Below are 23,409 nucleotides of genomic sequence, written 5' to 3'. Positions count from 1 at the left end.
TTAAATTTTCTGGGAACGAAATGGAGAGGAAACAATTTGTTGGAGATGTGAATCAGTGCGTTGATTGAATAACTTAAAAGTTGGAGTCTTACCGGCCTTACCTTTCGTCGCTGGTTCTTGAGGTGAAGGATGGCGCGTCGCTGTGGGTGGTACAGCGAGGCGCTGCGATACACGGCGCTCAGGAAGAAAGCTAGCACCAGCACACCCGTCACTGCCTGCAAGCCTAAACGCCAACCTAGTTTCCTGATAGAAATACCACACGGTTATTACTCTGTTTTAGCACCTTACTGTTTTTAAATATGGTTAATTTATCATCAGTTTTGCAATAGTTGAAGGACCTAAAAATAAATGGATTTGAATTCTTTGAACGGATTCATTTATGATCATTACTCTTTTTTAATATCGTGTTATTACGTCGTTAAACTTTATATCCGAACAAAATTATAATGTTCGGCAATTTCGTAATAAAATTTTATTAGAATACTTCAATGGATTCTTTCTTTAACCCATAATTGGATTTTTCAATCTGGCACATTGACATAGATTTCTCAATAAGAAAGTTATTTGTAAGACTTTTGAAGGTTTGAGAATGTTTTATGACTTACCCGACGGCTTCCTTGTAGGCCACGCTGAAGAGAGCGATTCCCACCCCTCCTCCAGCATGAGCTACCAGTTCTACGAACTGTCTCCGTCTCCTGAAGTAGGCACCTAGTACTAGGCCAGCGGATTCACGTACGAACCCACAGCCTACTCCCAGCACCACACCTAGTTGGAATATACCACTTTCATTTTATGTAATCAAAAGGAGTTTAGGCATTTTCAATATACATTTTTGCTAAGATAAATCTAAGCACATTCACGTCATATTTTTATTTTTTTCGATAAAGCCTCGTATCTATTGAATAACTAATCTTTTTCAGTAACCTTCAATTTTACGGGTCGTGATCTTGAATGCCATATAATATGGGGTAATCCACCATAGGCCAAGCATATCATTCACGATTCTATTAATACTGACTTTTGGGAGAAACGTATCACTAGAGCTTGGAGAAAATATTACGAATTTTCTTGAATCATATTTTAAAATAAAATGAAGGAACCCTCCTTCATTTTATTTTTATTTGTGCATTTTTCCTTTTCTTTGCTTATCTGCCGTTGTAACAAACATTAGCAGCCATAATTAGCGAGACCGTCTCTCAAAAACAGGTACAGATACTTCAAGTCTTATACTAAGAAGACCACATTTTCTGATGTTAAAATACAGCATCTTCACACAATTTGAGTTTCGTATTCCAGAATACCCGTTGCAAATAAAACGGTGATTTGAATAAAAATATATTTAAACCCTCTAGCAAGCAGATACGTATGGTAACGATATGATGCTTAGCTAGCATCCCCGGATAGTGAGCAAAACTAACAAGCGAGCTTGATTCAATACGCCGGGTAGCCCGCACTGTGTGGAAAGGATAACTTATTGAACTGAACACGCGTTTTATACAGAACTTAGCTTTGCACTTTTGTTTTCAAAAGGTTTCACAGGAAATTAACTTCCTTTGAATTCGAAAATTGAAAAGTTTTTATACCGGTTCTGTGAAACTTGCTCATGTTTCAATAATGAGTTAGCTACTGCTTAATTAACAATGTTTTAATATTAAAAAGCTAATACTTTGTATTTTTTTGACATACGTAATGTAAACAATAATTTGTCTAAAACTTACCGTAACTAAGCAATGTCTGATGAAGTTGTGTAGCGAATGAAGTGAAGAGGCAAGCTAGGGGGAGTAGTAGTCCTCCGAGGAGGGCGACGAGGCGTGGGGACCTCCTCCGACCTGCTGCGAAGGCCCCCGCGGCGCGGGACACTCCCACGCATATCGCGCCGGCCCAAACTGATGAACAAATTATCTCATGTAGACACTCGGGGGAGTATGGAGCGCCGATCCATTTTCCATGAAAAACATGACAACGAGCATTTTGCTGATAATACGTAGGTATTTACCCTATATGAATAGTTTTAACAAAGAAGTGTAAATAAAAAAAAGTCAGTAGCCAAACAGTTCAAAACAAATGTAAATACCTGCCCAGTATTCAACAAAATAAATATTCTACATTTGTCAGATGGGGTCCATGTCTATTTCTCCATGTGTATTGGTTTTGTAAAAAGACTCAGTAGTGTGAGCGCTATAAATATTAGTTATGTTTATTTTTAAAAAGCTCCGTCCAATATTGCGAGATTCATACATTTCCCGTTGACCTTTTCGTAGTTTGGCGAGGTTTCAGCACTCTCGTTGACGAGGGACCAACGCGCCACGTTTCAATTCAAATTTGCTGGATTAAAGTTTTGCGGCCATACTTGCTATGTGAGGGAATTAGACAACTTTCAGGAATAGATTAATCACGCGTATTCCATGTTATATTTCGCCCGATATTAGCACGGAAACATAAACATTAAGTGTTGATTTTACAAGTTGGAGCACTGTAATTTGGGAAACGCCGGACTTTAAACGCGGCACTCAGGGCTTACTTTGTTTTAGCTGTTTATTCGCACAGCCAAAAACGGGTTTGATCACTTTTATCAAACAAAGTGTCAAATCGCTTTTCGACATGAGAATTAACGGCTCAGTTGATCGCCCCTGTGTCCCACGGGAAAGTAATCGGGACAAATTGTGTTGACAACGTTTTTTATCCGCTATTGAGAACATCATGTAACTTTCAGCTTGATTTTTGTTAAATTGAAAGGTTATCAGTTACATGTAGTTCATTTTAGATAACGGCTGTTATATATTGTTAGATGTTTGAATTTTTGTTTGTTTTGCAATTGTTTTTGTTATTTCTATTTATTCATACATTCCTATCGTCCCAACGGATCATGTTGTAAATCTCGTGTGTTAAGGATAGATTTTTCAGCATTTATTTTATTTTATGTGTGTGGAGTCGTTCTACATTTTGTGACCCAACTCCTTAGGGACTGGCCGACGTTATATCGATGTCGGGTTCTATCCCGACAAAGATGGACGTATATACGTTTTTTATCTGAGTGATAAAACCCTGTCCCGAGGATATTCCATACTACATACCTTTGTCAACAAACACACATTTAGATAATATTCAGCAGATAAACAAAGAATTCGTATTAAAGCACTGATTGGATTGTAGTATGCATAGGTAGATATGTTCAACTCAATCGCAAATCACGTTAGTTAAATATAAACACAGCCTATGGTAATGAGATGAGTCATTAGGTCACGTCATTACGTTTTCAGATAAGCACCATGATGACAAACAATAGTGCTATTGTATTGCCAGCAGAATATCATGTTCTATGCAGACGGATGCAGATAAATTCTTATTTTGGTTAATTTAATTGGTTAGGCTAAGATAGTGCGGGCGACGTGGAACTCATTAGTAGGGAAGACAGTGGTAATTTGGGAAATACCCCCATCTTCCCTTCTTTCCCCGGTTTCACTTAACACGATTATCCCGAAGCAAATGGTCGGTCCGTTATAAATATTGTCGTACGTATTCTATTCGGCCAAGTACGAAGGATTGTCGGACGACGCTAAGGCCGACATAATTAAATTAGCCTTTAGGATACAAGGGATTATAAAATTGTGTCGATTCATAATAACTTGCTCTGACTCTGTTGTTTATTACATTTTAATTATTCGCGGCATAAGATTGGATTAAAGTTAATTAACGTTTTAATTTTAATCGGGATCATGCGGTTTGGGGTTACCGAGATTCGGTTTTATTGTTTTACTGTAGATAATTAATTAAATGAGCTCAGTCATTTTAAAAAGTGCATTGGTCGATATCGTGAGGTCGCCAACTCTACCTCAACTCGTTAACTTCGCAAAATTCCAATTTGAACGTGGCTCGAATGGCGAACCTGACAGAGTTATGTCCCCCGCCCCGCCCCTCCGCTGACAACGAAGACCTCGCTCATACTTCTGCCTCTTAATATTCAACCCCAGACGTGAATCTTGGAAAATTAATTCAATAAATCAACCAGGTCCACAAATACCGCAGACTAAGAAAGTTCATTTACTTAATAACCAATATTAAATTGTAGTTGTCAAAACACTGTCTTTATTTAGGCTTTGTTCGCGTAAATTACAGCTAAAAAGCATCAGGAAAATGTTACAAATGCCAACAGGTCTTACGAAGTTGTAATAAGCGAACAGATGAGACTCTTCATTAAATAGGAGGAAGTTTACGAAATTATAGTACCTAATTAAAAGTTGTGAAAGTGTACTCGTTTATTTCGGCTGTAACGCTTTCATATTGCGTCGTAAATATTTTTTCGTCGTTGTCTGTTTATTTAAGTATTATATCCGGAGGGTTGCCGTAGATAGATTACTTTTCCACGGTGAGTCCCTCGTCGGCCTCGGCTACGCATTCAAAATTATTTTCTTCCTCAATCTTACATTCAGTTATGACATACAAGAGGTATTGTCGTTTCCTCGTCCTTACTTTATTTATTATTTGTCATTTCTCATAATAATATACAATCCTAATGCAAACGAATTTCCTCTTATTATACGCACAATTGGATTTTATAGAAGCCAGCGTACAGACAGACAATAACAACGTAAATAACAAAAAAAACTTTCTGTGTGACTTTGCCAAAAGTAGACTAATACATTATACATATTAGAAAAAAAGTCTATAGGGATTATGTTCTGTTACATACCAGCATGATCAGCAGAAGGTCCAAGGTGTCTCAGGGCGTAGACGTGAAGTGCTCCGTAGGCTAGCTGCAGCCCGGTGGACAGGAGATGGGCCAGGAATGCGGCCCCGCAAACGATCCATCTGCGAACAAGCCCAAATTAAACGGGTCACTTTCTATTACGCACACTAACTCACACCGAAAATAGATTACCGATGTAGGCAGCAAGATTGCCGTCATGCATGTAAATCACGTCTTAATTCTAGCGTATCACAGTGGCATGAGGCGGCGCGTGCGAGGCCCGCCACGTAATTAAATCGGTACGATTATTTCGCCGCAGTATAATTCTCGCGGCGAAGCTCTGGTAAGTCTGCAGGAAGTTAACGCAGTAATCCGTATTTTAAGGCTTACCTCTATTACAGCAATTAGTACTGTGAATTATTAATATACTCGTTACTACCTTAAAAGCGGGACACTCTGGGGGCTCACCTAGCTCCTCGTTATTTACGTCACATATATTATGTAAATACGGACCTAAATCATGAACACATTTCTTATTAAAATTCGTGGAATATGATTTTAGGAATATGATTTTCTTATTTCATTCAATGTGCCGTTTGAAAGAGCTTTTCAATGACATCCAAACAGATGTGGATATGGGTAAAAAGAGATTTTTCAATGTAGCGTTCACTCAAAAAGTGTAGCATTCAATTTCCTTGTATGAAAACCTTTTTTTGTCATGTCTCGGACGTTCTCAATACACAAATCCGACAAAGGGTTGTAAAAGGCTGCTATTTTTATGGACGCTAAAATAATTTCAACGAATAAGTACTTGTTACTATAATTTCAGACCAGATCACAGGCAATTATAAAAACAGATTGGTCTTCCAATTCCATTATTTTAGCTATTCGTTTCAAAAAACATATAATTCGGAAGCAAAATTTCAGGAATTAAAACTTATTAACATGTATGAGTGAGGATTGGAGCTGTCATCGTCAGAGGCAGCCTCCATTAAAAGCCGACACGCCGTCAATAAACGATACATAAATTCGTTGATCGGCCGATGAGATGGTTGCTTTATGTCCCTATCAGATTCGTAAATTCCCTGCTGACTGGACATTTATCTTGTCTGGATAAACTTGTTTCAAACTGATGGTGGAAAGAGCTGAGTATCATAGTTACTGTTTCAATCTTAGTAAAATAATACATTAGTGTATTAATGCAAAAAAAAATTAAGAAGACATTTTCTGAAGACCTGTGTTGTTTTCAGTCGTCTATTTAACATATCGTCATCATTATTTCAGCCATAGGACAGTAGTCTTAAATAAGTAGAAAATCTAATAGATATACAACTAAAAAATCTATTGAAATGTGTAATGATAGTTACATACCTATTGTATTTAAAAGAAGAGCTGCTCATAAAAGCATGTTATGAAACAATAGCAAAGCATGATACCTTCACGAATAACAATGATTAGATAACATGAATGATTCATTCAAATTTTCACAAGGTAGGTATATTTATATATTGTATTCTGGGAGAAAATAAACTTGCTAATGCAGCGAACAGAAATAATTCAGAATCCTTAACTGATGTTTCGTATTGGGATGTGAATCCCAACGGACTTAGATTAATCGTAGCTTTTGGTACGTTAATGCCGTATTCTGCAGGTTTAATTATGTGTTCGAGATACAATGGTCTGTATACTATGATGATTTTTAGATTTTTATTTTCTCCATATTACAGGGCAATTTTAGTCGGGCTTAGTTGTGGCTGAACAAAATTATCGTTTAATTTTAAATACTCATAAATGTATGTGAAAGAGTGTTACGTGAAAGAGGAAGTAATCCAACTAATTTGCAGATACTTAGGTACTATTATATTACCATTCATTATTGTTGGAAACGACCAAAAATAAAACCTGTTATTAACGCTTTTCTCTGCTTCAGTGACATCTGACTTCACAATTTATTTCGGTTCAAAAGTGATTGATAGGCAACATTGATGGAAGAATTTTATAGTACAGAGAGCTGAAAAAAGTAATAAAACAGTAGGCACTTACTCGTGATGTTTCAAAAGTTTGTTTGATGAACATGGTTACCGGCGGCGCAGAATTTTATAGCTGCCAGCTATCGAATTTCTTTTTACACCGAGTTCTTCATCGAACAATTTTCAGAATTCATGGTAGATAGATAGTTGTTGCCCTACCTTGCTTGGTTTTATTCTGTTGTGCACCAAGAGAATACAAAACTAAATATTTATTTTTATTTTGAAAGTCCAGACAAACCTTGAAAACCAAACTGACCATATTTAACTTCATTTAAATGATTTGAAAAACCCTTAACTAACTGTGTGAATTTTAATTAAACGTTCCTCCAAATAAATACGATTCTCACTATTTTCATGCTTTAGTAACTTTACAATAAAAACCACCCCATTAGTGTGACTCCAAACTTTAAAAAATTAAACGTAGATTAAGGTTTTGTTGGCCGCTTTTTCCATCGTGTATGAACGCAAGCCTCTCTTGTGAGCTGAGCAACTCCAACTGAAGTTAATCGAGTTGACCACGAGCTCTGAAGCCCAACTTTCAGTAACCTGACTAGCGCCATGGAGAGTGCTCGAGAGCATTATCATGCATAACTTTTAGTTTTACTAGTTTATTATATCGGGTGTGTCGTTCATAATCACATTAAATGAAATGCGTTAATATACTGGTTAATATATGTCCATTAAGACAAAGAAAAAAGAAAAATACGTAAAAATAAAAAAATGAATTTTTCAAACAAAGTAAATAGAATAAAAATGTGCGAAAATTAGAACACCATATAAAAGTCAGTCATTACAAACAACTGTAATAGGCATGATGACAAATTTTTAAATTCCTTTGTATGATGTAGGTATACGTCTATTTTATATGAAAAATCATTAATTTTAAGAAAATGCGAAGTTTTTTTATCAAATAATTGCATTTTTCTCTGTCCACTTTCTATTCTATTCTATTTTTGTATATGGCAATCCGTGTCGATGTCAATTTCGACGATTCTGCCAATGACAAGTGGGATGAGAAGCAAGAAGTGCTTTTAATTAAAATAAATTTAAAAATATATATATATTGATTTAAGATGGTGCTGTGGCCGATCTTGTGTAACTTAATGTGTTAGTAGGACGGCACTGAAACAAACAGAAATATATTTACATATATAAAAACAACAACAAAATGTTAGTAACACATAACATATAATATATACCACAACCATACAAACTGTGGCCTAAATATAGGCCACAATTTATAATTTAATATTGTTTTGATTAATGAACATCAACAGCATCTGGAGCAGTTCTGGACAGGAGTGGGATAGGAGGGAACGGAAGTTAGTCGGGAGAGGAATTTTAAGTTTTTGGAGACGACCATATAAATCAAAGGATGAGTTGATAGGACAGTCAAAAAATATATGGTCCAGGGTACCTTCATCCAGTCCACACTCGCAGAGGGATGAATCCTGCACCCGAATTTTGCGCAGAAAGACCGGTGTACAGCAGTGACCTAACCGAATTCTGCACATGACTGAAATTACCCGTTTAGGGTATCTTTTGAAATTTGAAAACCACGGTTTTGGTTTTACAACCGGTTGAATGGCGAAATAAGAGCTACCCTTCCTTTTGCCTGAGATGTTCCACCATTCCTGCCACGAGGTCTCAAGACTCAATTTAGGGAGGTTTAGCAGGTCATGCCCTTGAAGGGAGAAGTGTACAAGATCAGCGGACTCAGATGAACACGCATCTTTGGCCAATGCATCGGCACATTCATTGCCCGCTATACCGCAGTGGCTAGGGATCCAGACTAAGTGTACTTCTTTCTCTTGCCTAGTGCAGGAGAAAAGGGACTTTTTAATATCCAGGACAATAGGACAATGGAGTTTAGTTCTAAAGGGATTCTGGGATATGGCTTGGAGACAGCTAAGGGAGTCAGTAAAGATAACTCCACAGCTAATCTCATGGGACTCTATAAAACGACAAGCTTCCAATAGTGCCACACACTCGCCTGTAAATACTGAAGACTCCTTCGGACATCTGAATTTCAAAATTATTTTAGAGTTCTGATAGTAAACCGCGGCTCCAGTACAGCCACCATTTGATTTGGAAGCATCCGTGAAGAACTTTTGAAACCCAATCCATCGTTCACCCAAAACCGCATTAAAGGCCGAATTTGCAGATGGGGAGTTTTTGGATATGCCAATGTTATAGAATATTTTAGGGGAGAAGCAAAGTACTTCATAAGGGTAATTAAATAAAGGAAGTCTGGGATGTGGAGCAATGGGGGATTCTAAATTTTGAAAAAACCGATATGCTTTTAGGAATAGGGGGATTTCTTTGTGTTCCCAATATTTGGAGCTGTGACAAAGAGTGTCAAGCTCTCTGAGTTTTGGGATGAGGGGGTGAGATGACTTGGGAATAACCCTGGATAGGAAACGGGAAGCGAGGTACTGACGTCTCAGGGCTAAAGGAGGTTCAGCGCATTCGACCTGCAAGGCGTTAATAGGCGACGACTTCATGCAACCTGAGATGATTCGAAGGCATTGAGACTGAATCCTATCTAAACCGGCCAAGGCACCTTTGTTGCTTGGAATCACCAAGTGTGACCCATAGTCCAGGATACTGCGGACTAAGGCATTGTAGACCAGTTTCATAGTGAAGAGATGGGCCCCCCACCAGACACCAGCGAGAGCTTTTAGGATGGAGATTGCTCTTTCGCATCTTTTGATCAAATAATTAAAGTGGTGAATCCCGGATAATTTTGAGTCTAAGAAAACGCCTAAAAATTTTGATTTGTTACCTATGGGAATATCTTGTCCTTGAATGTTAACTGAGACCTGAGGGATCAGTCGTTTTCGGGAAAAAATCACTACCGAGCTTTTTGGGGCGGATAACGAGAGACCATGGTCCAAAAGCCATGTGTGCAGAGAGTCCAGGGAGAGACAGAGAGATGAGGCAGCGTCCGTAATAGATGGATTAACTACATACAACACTAGATCGTCAGCGTATTGTAAAAGGTGGCAGTCAGCATTAAGGCAGGAGCCAATGTCTGCTGTATACAGGTTGTATAGTAGGGGGCTTAGAACTGAGCCTTGGGGAAGGCCCTTCCACGTCTGTCTCACCTCAAATACCTCCCCCTGCACTCTGAGCATCAAAGAGCGAGACATGAGGAGTGCGCATATACATTGTACCATCTTACCCGGAATCCTCAGCTGTTGCAATTTTTGCCTGAGAACTGGAAGAAGGACGCTGTCGTATGCGGAAGAGATGTCAAGGAAAGTGGCTACAGCGGATTCATTTTTGGAAAAGGCTGTACGGATATCAGTAACCAAAATTGCCACACTGTCCATGGTGCTAAGCCCCTTTCTAAAGCCAAACTGACTACTCGGCAGTAGATCCCTAGACTCCACCAACCACTCAAGTCTATTTTTAATTAAATGTTCCAATATCTTGGCCAACACTGAGGACAAAGCAATTGGTCTAAGGCCATTCGGATCATCAGCAGTCTTGCCGGGCTTCAAAAGGGGAATTACTATCTGAGCTTTCCACTGTTCAGGAACCCAACCAAATTGATAGCAATAATTTATTATTCCTAAAAAATATTTTTTTGCTTCAAAACCAAAATGAACTGCAAATGAGTACGGTATGCCGTCTATGCCTGGGGCGGAATCCCTAACATGACGTAATACCGTATCAAGTTCCTCTAACGAAAATGGTTCATTCATAGGATCATCCACAATATTTACAGGCGGGAGCAGAAGTTCTGAGGAAGAAGGAACATAGGCTGGAGCTATTTTGTCAAAAAAGGATTCAGCAGTTTCTCTCGAGATAGGGGAAGAGATAGATGGGGAGCAGCCTCGCCTGAAACGATTAATGCTCTTCCAAACTGCTGAAATGGGAGTGGAAGGGGATAGAGAAGTGCAAAACTTAACCCAACCGCGGCGTTTCTTCTTGCGAAGAAGCCGCCGAGATTGAGCTAACACTCGTCTGTACCGTATAAGATTGTCGCTATTCATCGCATCATTGTACTGTTTTTCGGCCTCTTTTCTTTCTTTAATAACCGATGTGCATTCTTGATCCCACCACGGGGGTGACGGGATTTTATTTCTGGCACAGTTGCGCAACGGAAAGGTAGAGTCTGCGCTTGAGGTAATGGCCGAGATAAAGCCATCGTAGCAGCTCTTAGCATGGCAGTGACCAGAAGAATCTTGAAAACTTGAAGTTAAATTTGGAAGCATACTAATTTTCTCCTCCAGTAAAGATGCAAACCTCGACCAATCAGGTTTGGACAAGTTGTACTTCAATAGTGGAGGAGACGTTTTCTCTAAAAAGGTTTTATTAATTAAAGTTACAACAATGGGGTAATGGTCGCTACCATGCGTCAGAGTAGTACATTCCCAATGAATTGATGCCGCCAACTCTACTGAACAGAATGTGAGGTCTACACAACTCTTTTGCTGTCCTGGAAGGGATCTACGAGTAGGGCTACCATCATTTAAGATGCAAAGGTCAAAATCATCCAAGATTTCTACTAAACCTTCCCCAAACGAATCACAACGATTGGAACCCCATCTAAAGTGGTGACAGTTGAAGTCACCCATGACGAGCACAGGTCCCACTATGTTATTCAAAATGTCCCTAATGGTGGTTAAAAACCTACGCTGAGGGTGGGAAATATACACGGATAAAACAGTGATACCCTCAATTCTACACGCAACTATATTCATATCACCATCCAGAACCGGAAGAGTCAAGGTGGAGAGGGGGACACGATTATTAACAAGGAGAGCCGACCCTCCATAGCCATCAGATCTGTCACATCTGAGAATATTAAATAGTGGTATATTAAAACTGAGACTCGGGGTGAGCCAAGTCTCAGCTACAGAGCAAGCCAGAGGCTTGAATTTATTGAGGAGGAATATGAGGTCGTGCTTTTTATGCCACACGCTCCTCACATTCCATTGAAGGAATACTTGGCGAGGCGCCATTTCTAATATTTGATAAAAGGTTAGTTAGTTGGTAGGCAACGTTGGACGGTAATTGGGTATTATTGGTGGATAGAATTGTAGAAAGAAGTTTAATAAGTATATCTATTATTGAGGAAACATTACTATCAATGAATGGGTTATTCAGAGCGCAGCCATCAGGCTGTGAAGGTGCAGGGGAGTTAATAATCTGCTGATGGGCAGCTTTATCATAAGAGGGAGATAGAGGGGCATGGGTCTTTGGCTTAAGGAAAACAGTTTTGCGGTATGACTGAGTGGGGACGGGAATAGCTTTTGCAGCATTAGCATAATTGCGAGAAGTAAGTGGGACAGATTTGCTAGCTTCAGCATATGAAAGGGACTTCTCAGCCATAACCGTCTTAATGGCCTTCTGTCTACCCAACTCGGGGCATGATTTGCTATTTGCAAAATGATTCCCCGAGCAGAGCACACAGAATGCCTCCGCCTCAGAAGTGCTGCAACCATCACCAGGGTGATCATGGCCGCACTTACTGCAGCGAGGCTTGGACCGACACACTAGTTCCACATGACCAAACCTGCAGCACTTACGGCACTGGATGGTGGGATAAACATATTGCTGAACCGGAAGGGAGGTGTAACAACAAAATACTCTTTGAGGTAATACTTGGCCATCAAAGGTAAGTACACATGTCTCTGTTGCCTTGAATACAGTCACTCCATCAATAACTACTTTCCTGCTTATGCGACGAACTTTCAGGATTTCACCACAACCTGAAGGGACCTGCAAGTATTTTTGGGCTTCCTCTTCATTTAAATCTGTGGGAACACCAGTCACAACACCCATCCTAGTTATATTAAAAGTGGGGATAGAGGCAACATAGCAGTTCTTATGTAAAATGCTGTTGATAATAAATGAGTTTGCATCCTGAGGGGATTTAAACTCTACAGACACACGGTTCCTACCAACTTTTTTAACACCATCACGGACAACATTGGTAATGTTATGTTTTTGTAGGAATATTCCGAAAGTAACAGGGTGTAGAGAGGTACCGGCGTTAGGCTGGGGCTCCAATCGAGAGACATGAACGATAAAAGGTGCCTTATCAGTAGCAGAGTACCTGCTGCGGCCAACTAGGTTTCTTTGTTGTTTTGATGGCGGGGTTGACACGCCAATGTTGGCATCATCTCCGGAGCGTTTCCTGGTATTCGAGGTTGATAGGGTCTGGGAGTCCGCGATGCTGCAAGCAACATCAGCGAGTTGGGAAAGCGGATAGTTGGGGGAAAGTGGAGCATATGCAGAGATGTCGGGAGGATCGGGATCGGGGGGTTTATTTTGATCCATTATGCTTGTAAAAAACTGGTTAGTTACCGAAATAACAACACACCACTGGTAACAAACAAAAAGACAACACACAAACACAAAACTAAGTCACAAAAGTTCACCAAAACACTTAAAACAGCTGAAAATTCTAGGCACACGTGCTAACCAAAGACACTCTGTGGCGAGAATCCCTCTGTCCACTTTGAATCCGGCGCGAAAACGCTTGTCAGTGTCATGTCGTCACTTGTGACGTCACAACTGAAATTACAAGACGCAAGTAAACAACGCTCGTGCAATAATTAAGTTTTTTGTGTTATTAAATATGAATTCGAAAGGGCATAGGTGTTGTGGGGTCCCCCAGTGTAAGAACACATCCAAAACAACTCCTGATGAGTTATTTGTGTACGTTCCTCACAATAAAAAAATACGAAACAAGTGGCTTAAACTTGCAAGGCGAGATTCAAAAGCAATATTGCCCAGGGTACAACTTTATTTTTGTGAAGATCACTTTGATGTAAGTTATTACATAGTTCTCTAGATTCTAGCATAGTTTATAATGTAAATAACTATTTCGAGGTTAGGTTTCATCTCTCATTGTTTTTTAATTAAACTAGTATACTTACATGGAAGTTTTAACATTTCTAAATTCAGCTGAACAAAAATCTTTATTTGATGCCAAAAACTTTCCCAGCATTATGATATCAATTCTAGGCAAATTAGCGCTGTTTGCCTTGATAAATCCGGGCTCCATAACTCGTGTTATAAACAATTAATTAATTAAAAACAAAGATCGCAGTGGAAGTTCACAATAACGAAATGTGACGTTCGCGCGCTTTCGCGCGAGTTGTTTTGAGAAATGACGTCACGAGCTCTGATTGGTGTTCAAGATATCATGGCGGATTGCCTTATTTCGTAATTTTATTTTATAAAAATACATATTAATCACATTATTAATAAAGAAACCAATGCGCGTTTTATATTCCAAGCTTCAAGTTTAATTTAATAAATATATTATTTTAATGATTTTTGATTACTGTCATCATGCCTATTCTTCCTTGAAAACTGACAGCTGTCAACTGTTCAAAACATTCGATACTCCTAACTTTATCTCTGCTTTACACATGATGTTGTAAATTATAAAAACGAAAAATGACTCCTGTGGCTAAACCACTGAATGGATTAGGTTATTTTTTTTACAATTCGCCATAGAATATCATAAAGTATATGCGATAGAATTTAATGTGATTGTGAACGACACACCCGATATATGCGGCTAATAAGCTGGATTTTTTATTTATAATAGTTAATTGTTGAGGAACTCATACACATGGGTATTGAGTAATAGTAGGATTTCATTTAAAGATTGTTTCATTTTAATGTGCGACGTTATAGCAGCTGTTAATTTGAATGTTCAATTCGCCATAAAAATATTGACAGTTTATTTTTCATCAATTTTTATTTTTTATGGGTAAAAAAGCTGAAAAATGTTGAAATGAAATTGGAAAAGGAATTCAGAATCACCAGTATTATAATATACCTACCTAATCGTATGTAGTTAACTCTGGTCCTTACTTTTCCAAGTATACTATTTGACTCGGGCCTGAGCTGTGTCACATGACTAGTCCTGAACGTGATCATTTTTATACTCTTACCATCTGGATAATAATTTAGAACGTATCCCATGAATAAATATGGAGCAAGATGACCAAAGAGATGCTTGATGGCGCGTGTGTCGAGCTCTTTGCGACGCAGCGCAGGCACGGTGCGGTGCAGAGAACGCAGTTCGCGCTCTCGCAACGCACCGCCCGTCGATTCGGGATAAGGGGAGGATGATGACTTACCCCCATCCCCCCTCGGGGTAGAAGTGATGCTTGATGGCCCGTGTGTCGAGCTCTCTGCGACGCAGCGCGGGCACGGTGCGGTGCAGAGAACGCAACTCGCGTTCACGCAACGCACCGCCCGTCGATTCTTCTTCGCCGTCTGGCCATCCATCTGTTGGTAAAGACTTTATTAGTCATCTGATAGTTGTATCTAAGTACAGTTACTCGTTCATCGGTTTCAAGAGGGACCTACTCCGCGCATAGTCATGGAACGATGCGCGAGGTCTGCAGGGTCTTCAAATTGTACAGCCATTTTACCGTGAAAGAGTGAAAATTATCCAATTATCCAAACTTTCGAATATCAAAGTAAAACACGTTTTATTGTGTGTTTTGTGTACCTACTTGTACTGAAAGTTAAAGTGAACTGTAATAAAAACTTAGTTCTTAAATAAAACTGCCAAGCAAAATAAGCAAGTCTTACCAACGTTTGAGTAACAAAAAACACAGTAAAGAGAAATAAAACAATGCTTATCGAAACGATAGTAATAAATGTATTATTATAAGACGCTTTACCTCTTAACAATCTCAGTTTATGCGAACTCGATACAAATTGCCTGAGGTTAGTACGGGCGAGTGTAACAAATTGTTAATATTAAACTAGCAATAAAAATAAAAGCCAAATTCGCTTACTCTAATATTGTTGGAAATGTTTTATTAAATCCGTTTCACGATGTTAGGAAAATATTTGGAAATGTTACTCTTCAGAATAAAACCACGTCTAGAAGCACAGCTAAAATTCAAACCAAAGATTTTGTTCGAAAGCGTTTAACTGTTTTAAAATAAAATCTGCAAATTGATCTTTTGTTTTATTATTTCCGTCTGAATTAAAACGGTTTTACACAAAAGATACCGCCTCAATGATTGGCAGACAAAAGTTATTCAATTATCGTTGCCCTAAGGAATTAGATTGTGTGCTTCGAATCGTCAAAAGTGTACGTGCCAAAGAGTAAAGTCTCCGTAAATGAGGCCTAAGTTCGCTGCGACGCGACGTTTTACTATATTCAACATAAATCTTTTTGTGAGACAAAACAACTCGAAAAAGATCTTTTAAATGTAAGGATAGCAGAAGTAGCGAGGCGGCTAAGTGCTTCGCATCCGCCGGAGGAACCATACATTCGTTAGAATAAAATTGTGTTGACCGTTTGTTGTCGAGAAATAAGTTCGGGAGGGTTTTTTCAACGTGTTCCCGTCACTATGTGTTTTCCTTGCCTGGCTTATGCTGCGGAGATTGTGAATCTTCACAAAAAGACTAAGGATTTATGTTTTTGTGTGCTTATGGGGATAACAGCATTAATGTTTTGACCAGGAAGAATTGTACACATGGAATAAATAAGTAGGATATCAGATTATGGGATCTTCAAATGACGTGAAGGAATAGATAGTGTTATAATAGCTACTTATCTACGTATTCTGTTTACTTATTTTAAGTGAAAGATAGTACCTAAGTATCTATTTGAACTACTTTAAAGTGAATAGACTGCGCACCTAAAAGAAGCACAGAAAATGTATCCCTATCATTTTGTGCAGGACACAACCCTAAAGTGATCACATCTTTTAATTTTGATAGCGATATTCTAATAACCGAGTTGAGATGAGCATACATACCATAATGTGGCAAGCAAGTATAGCTGGTAGAGAAGGGTTGTCGGCAGCGGCAGCGCGGCGGCGGGGCGCGGGGCGGCGGCGGCGGCGAGGCCGACGGCGACGGCGACCACCAGCCCGGCTCCATCAGCCGGCCATGGCACCCGCACCCGCACCCGCACCCGCGCCCGCGCTACCTGCAAACATCAATACACTATAACTCCTGTTTAAATATTACTTTGCACAAACGCACACACAAACGCACATCTCTCACCCTAAACGCATATACCTGCTCCGTTCCGTCGTGGGTAAAAATGGTAAATAGGACACCCTAAGGTCGGTAATACACGGACCGCTAGAAGCAGTCAGGGGCAACAGCTTCAAACTGTTGACCGCCCGAATCAGTTGCAAGAACTGCTCGAGCGGTTCCTGTGTGTGCATCCATAGAACTCTGGAGTTCACTGCAGTCGACAGCTTGAAGCTGTCGCCCTTGACTGCTTCAAGCGGTATGTGTATTGCCGGCCTTAGGGTATCAATGGACTTATCGATTGACCATCCATCGATGATAAGGTACATTGATATGAATCTTTCGAATTCTGACATCGATTAATTACATCGATTAATTGTTTTGGGCGAAGGTACACCGTTAGTAGATTAGTGCTGGGGTCACGCAAAAATAATTCTGGGAAAATATCGTATAGAGCCTAAGCCGGAAGAGACCAATATGTAAAACTAACATACATACCAGGAATATTTGCATAGAGATATAAAAACTAAAAACACATCGCGGTCCGCAGGTCATAAAAGTTTATTTACGAATAGGTAGGAACTACCTGTTCATAAATAAAGTAAATAAATAATATTATCTCTATATCCCTATATATATCCGTAAATATTGTTTATCTACCTTTCTATCTATGTGTTACACTACGGTTACTTATAAATATTAAGAATAGGCTGTAAGCATATGAGGCTGGGTTTCTCCAACTGGTTATAAAATTAAAAACAATGTTACGTCGCAAAAAAGCGGATTTCATATTCAATATACACGTGTTTCTTTAATGAATCTTCTTATTGTATTGTAATACTGGTCACGTTTTAAAAATATTATCGACAAGGCACTTGACCAATCAACGGTTGAAGAACAACACTTCGCTATTTTAATGATCGCTGCATCGTTAGTAAGCCTTGATTCTGATACAATAGCTTCAAATAAAAATACGAACAAAACAATTATTTTCCAAATAATTGGATACTGACTCAAAATATTCATTAAATTAATTTGCATTCTCAATTTGCCTAAAATTAATTTTGTAATCTTCATTTAATACAATGTAAATAAGTCGACAAATGTTCTCAAAATTAATTATTTTATCTGAGTGTTTACAATGGTTTTCAAATTAAATATTCTTCTTTCATTTGCTGTTGAGTAATTCATCACTGGGACGTTGGCAGTTACAGAGCCTTTTTAGAAATAAAAGTCACACGCGCAGACGTCGGTATAAAGTTGGCATCGCACGTACGCGGTTCCGGGGAAACTTCAGTATTTTCCTCACATACCGGTGGTCGCACGTCGAGTTTATCGATAACAATATTTTCAGAAATTTACGCCAACATCACTCATGGAAATAAAACAGGGGATGCGAAATGCCGCCAGAATATTCGATACACGAAGATGTTTCGAAATATACGTTAATTTATGAACTGACAGTATCGTTTGTTTATTATTTTTCAATGAAAATAAGCCTGTGAGTCCACTTTTGACAATAATGGCAACGTTTATTTATTTACTTTATGGAAATATTAAAATACATATCTGAATGCGTGAATTTCAGTTATAAAAATGTGGCGTTGAAAATGCTGTTCGAAATAAAAAAGATATCCATTACGGTCTTTTACCAACTGTAATTTGGTGGAATATGTATCCACCAAATTACAGTTGTAAGTAGCTTCATGGATAACAATTAACGAAGTGATATGGGCGAGGCATGAGATAACAGTGAGACGCAAAACTATCTTCGTAATCTTAGGTACTTGCAGATGGATGAAGTGTAAATACCCACAAGATGTACCTATATGACAATAAAAGCTGACTCACGTATCAGCAATTACACTTCATCACATTGTAACGAATGACTATCGTTCGAATAAAATATTATACTTACAACACTCAACGTTCAACACGAAGATACCATTATAATGTCTCTTAAAATGGACGCCAGTTCTATTAAGCTATATTGACAGTAATTACAACATCGTCAGACGCCATTGATAAAACGTGCTCAATTTAATGAATCGTTACCAACTGGAGTGAGATTAAACGTTAAATAATTTTAAAACACGTCCGTACCGGATAATTAGAGCGTTCGCCAGGAATCCCGGATAACCTGACAATTAAGATACGGATAACGGCTTGCACCAGCTTTCCAATGAAGCAGGCAAGATAAGACCTTATACGTGGCTCTGTATGGCTTAATAAAGGCTAACCACAAAGCGCAAACAGTTTTGGGACGTGACCACACTGGGGAAGATTCCACCCTTTTGAAGTCTGAGCTGAGCTAATAGAAATACTCAACTATTGGAGCTCACGTATAATACTTACAACAACAATATAAATAGAGCTTTTAAATTCGAATGTGTCAAGTATTTATGTGAAAGTACACTCGTTCACTAAAAGTTCGGCGAACTTTAAACGATATAAACAGCGACAATAAAACCAGAAGTCAATTCGTTATCTTACAGTAAAGTACATTTTAATTGAGCTACATTTAATTGTAATGTGTTTAAATGTATACGCGGCATACTTCGAAAGGTAGGTACATTAAAATAAATACCGCCCGCCTCTGATGCAAATGCGGGGATTGTTGCCTGATGTACCGAAATTATGCGTATATTGTGACAATGTCGGAAAGTGAATATGGGTTTTATGTTTGACGAAATTTGAGGGAACGTTTGCTCGAAATAATTCGACTGTTGTTTTCAGAAATTAATTATTTCACTAAACACCAGTCCTTATTTTCTTTCTTTCATTTAGAAAACCTGATAAGATCTTAAATTCTAATTGGTTCTCTGTAAACTTCAGTTATGTATGGTACGTCTACGACCGTTCAGTTACTTAGTTGTATAACAAGACTCATAAAAGTGTCTTTACCCTCTTCAGCCTGGAGCAAGGAAACTCGTTATTTGATATAGGTATGTATTCGAAAGACTCATTCATTATTCTATACTGGATGAAAAAAAATCAAATTCTCTGAGGTGACTGATGAAAAATATATTCTTTTATTATAGGTACGTTGGTTAGGGCAAGACTAAGTCGTATGTATGTAGTGTATTGCGTACCTAGCACAGGCGCACCGCTCCAGGCCCTCGCTCACACTGTAGACGCTGGCGCGCCGCATCCGCCACGCTGCGTGCCGCTCGCTGGCCGCGCGTCACACGCCACGCCTCCGCATCCCACAGCCGCTTTAATCAAGCGCTTGACTGTTGCATGCTCTGCCTACGAAACGATTCTCACTGCGCACACTTCCCAACACAACAAGTTTTTGTCTTTGGCATACTTTTTCACGATTTTATTTTAAAGATTCAATTTAGCATACACGTTCACGCGCACATTTTAAAGCGTCCTCTTACTTTTCGGCATTCTTGTTTAGGGATGATTATCTGACGACACGCCTGCCTCCGACATATCTGTAAAAGACAGAAAAGCACTTGGATTATTATAATGTATCGTATGCTTTGTTCTGTTCTACGTAGAGATACTTTTGTATTATAAGGGTGGTAATGCTTTATTCTCTTTGGAGATATGAATGCGGTATCTTTGTGCATTTGGTTAGAAAGATAAACACATAAATGTGGTTTGAATAATAAAAGCCTCGGCCTAACGTGGCTTTTGCATGATTTTGATCGTTGTTGAATTTTGCGAAAGCTTATTTTATCCGCGACGCTGGGAAAGGCGTCTGTGCAAAATTCCTCACAGCCGCGAGATACCGTGATGAATGAGTCAGTAGGTTTTGGCTTTTAGATTAAAATAAAAACGTAAGGACCTGTTTGCCATCTGACACTTTATGAAACTGAAAAGAGGTTTTATTATTCAGAATGTTCTTAAATGAATGTGTTATTCATAGACGTTTAGTCAGGAAATAGTAGCTAGGTTTTGAGTTAAAAGGTAAAAGTGTTGATGAGGCGTTTATTTTCTCACACGTGTGTCTAAAATTTGAATGTAATGTAAATAAATAAATGTATGGTGGTCGGTATACGTGCCGGTGCGGAGTAGGCTGCGGTAGTTATTTGAAGTATAATTTGCATTCAATGTGGCGCGGCGCGAGAGGCGATTGAGTGTGATCGTAACCGCACGGTAACACGAGCAGGGATGGTTTCCACATTTAGTGACACGGAATTTGCTTTACTTCAAACACGTGCGTATTAGCACTCCTAGATACAAGCCATTATATTATTGTCATATCACCTGAAACATTAGCAAGTTATCATAATAGAATTTAGAGTCTTCATTTAAGACTGATCCGGAAAATCGACAGAGCCGTAAGTGGTTAACAGAATGAAGTAAATTGCTACGTATCGGTTGAGCTGTATCTTCATGAACCAAGCTTACATTGGTCTAGGTCTAGGTACCTGCGTCAGTAATCCTAAGCCGATTTTCCAACTACTACCGATGCATTGCTGGAAATTCGGCTTTTATAAGGACCTTCGTAAAATATGAAGGCACTAGGTAATCTTTATTTTGACAGGAGTTTTTATCATGAATTGGAATTACTCGTTATAATTTATTTACACGTTCTACAACGTTTTAAAATTAGGGTTTTGACATCTTCATATACTCGACCGTAAACTAAAAGAAAATCCAACCTTCTCACAAGATTCTTCCATCCATACTTAGCTACAGTGTATAGACTTTGCTCAATATTGCTTACTTTAAAGTACGAGCATAATGCATTAGGTATTTTAATATTGTAAAATTTTCCCGTTGAACGTCGCCGGTATGGCAGGTACGAAGGTATTTTTAAGGTGAGTTCACACTTCTCCTGCGGGCGGCATCTCTTCGCGACGCTAAATTCTGTAGACCGATTCATGAATATATTTTCGCCGCTGACGCCCTAAGTTGTCTTGCCCAATAGTGCTTCAAATGTATGCAAACTGTACGCTGAGATTTCTATCTAGTAGATAATGAAAAGCGTCATTTTAATAAGGCAATTTGTGCAATTTTCTGAGAAGTACCAACTCAGATTTTAGGTCCCTATTTTGTCGCTTTCCTCCTTTTGAAATATGAGACAAAAATAGCTCAATGGAAGTCAAACATCGTAACAAAAAATAAAGGAGTACCTAACAGCTATACTAAGTAAGAGCTGTCTTCCTTTGAGACCTACATTGAATGAATACAAAATGAAAGCCTCAAGAGGACGCCAAACAGAGATTTATAAGAAAATGTTGAGGAAAGAAACAAAATGAATTCATGCCCATGTACATTATGAAAAGAATGTACGAACTCTAATGTAAATAAAAATATCTAACTAACAATAAAGGCTGTTCGTTACACATTTCAATAGGTATCTTACTAAGAGTAATAAACATTATCTCAAGATAAAATTCTGAAAGATTTATTTTTGTCTGTAACTAAACTAGATGTCTACTTTTTCTTAAGAATTCTCTCCGACAGACTTTTTTCTAAAAGGATCGCACTGACCTATCTCAATACGAGTGTATCACCCTGTTCCGCAACAGATGCACTAATGCAAAAGCAATTTCATTCGCGCCGGATTCTATGAATACTCATTGCACGGAAGCATTCTTTAAGAGCTTATTTAAATATTCCGCAGCTGCGGAATTCCTTCTAAAAGGAATAATTATCAATGTCGTTTGCATTTTCTCCTTGTTTAACGGTACATAACAAGTTAATTCACTGTTTAAATATTTTAGTAACAACTTTGGATATTATGAGCGGAAACATTGCTGGGTAATTAAAACACGACGAGTGCAATGTAAGTTTCTGTAAATATTTAATAATAGCTGCTGATTAAATCATGAGGTAATGAACGCTTTGTGTTCATGATATTGTGCTGATGAAAATGTCGCAGAAATATAAATAACCTATTTAATGTGTTTGCACAATGTTGTAACTATTAATCTTTAGGTACGGAACGCCTGCAGGTCTCGTTTCAAGACATCTGGACGTAAGATTAATTTATGGAAGCCCATTATTCACGGCAGCCACGGCGCCGTCGTGATGTCACGCATGCCAATGTACGCTTAGCTTTTTCCCTAGCCCTCTATAATAATAATTGGTCACCATGCTTCATTCAAATGCTTGCCTCGTTAACCTTAATAGTTTGTATGATTTGTGGACGCCATTCTATTCACAAGACGTTCCTTAATGGGACCACAGATTAACAAGAACAAGAGATATTCCAGTTGTCAACTGTCTTGATGAAGTATTACTTTTTATGATAAAACTGGGACACTTCTGTCGCTGTACGGTGACACTTTTTGCGTGAGGATTTGTCCCCGAACGCTCGTCTTGTGAAAAGTTTTTCTGCACCATGAAAAGAGTTCGCAAATAAAAAGTTAAGACAGGAGTTTTAACATTGGGTTTGCGGAGTTCTTATATAACAAACTTATTTAGACGAGCATGATGTTTTTATTTTTACCCTCTTAAGTTTACAAAGAGTAGTTAGTATTAAAAACTGCTCTGGTAATATGAAACTTCAGTAAAAAGATGGTTGAGGTTCAATTTTCGTTTAGTTTAATGAAGAACTTGATTTTTATTGACTACTCGTGAAACAGTTTAATTGCCCGTATTGACTTTGTTTGGATCAGCTTAATAGATATCAGGGTATTATGTTATTTTTAGCTTCATAAAACATATCATATAATATCTGAAACAAGCTTACAAAGTTATATAATATAAATCAATATGACAAAGTGTTTCGGGGAAACTCCATTTTAT

At 38.5% G+C, this 23,409-nt stretch overlaps 1 protein-coding gene across 2 annotated transcripts in view; it reads right to left on the bottom strand.

The window, feature by feature from the left end:
* LOC124638951 (monocarboxylate transporter 3-like) overlaps window positions 1–23,409 on the bottom strand; it is a 69,285-nt gene that overhangs the window by 2,231 nt on the left and 43,645 nt on the right. The window contains exons 2-8 of one of the 2 annotated variants that reach the window (XM_047176126.1): window positions 19,791–20,138; window positions 16,476–16,648; window positions 14,832–14,982; window positions 4,691–4,809; window positions 1,719–1,886; window positions 606–765; window positions 93–243 (exon numbers count right to left, since the gene is read on the bottom strand). In XM_047176126.1, the coding sequence (XP_047032082.1) occupies window positions 93–243; window positions 606–765; window positions 1,719–1,886; window positions 4,691–4,809; window positions 14,832–14,982; window positions 16,476–16,599 (873 nt within the window). In that variant the 5' untranslated portion in view covers window positions 16,600–16,648; window positions 19,791–20,138. The remainder of the gene's footprint in view (window positions 1–92; window positions 244–605; window positions 766–1,718; window positions 1,887–4,690; window positions 4,810–14,831; window positions 14,983–16,475; window positions 16,649–19,790; window positions 20,139–23,409) is intronic. The other variant, XM_047176127.1, reaches the window with a different exon arrangement.

Source organism: Helicoverpa zea, chromosome 18 (genome assembly GCF_022581195.2).
Source record: "Helicoverpa zea isolate HzStark_Cry1AcR chromosome 18, ilHelZeax1.1, whole genome shotgun sequence".
Taxonomy (NCBI): domain Eukaryota; kingdom Metazoa; phylum Arthropoda; class Insecta; order Lepidoptera; family Noctuidae; genus Helicoverpa; species Helicoverpa zea.
Note: the sequence above shows the minus strand (reverse complement) of the source record. Positions and strands in the feature narration are given on the sequence as shown.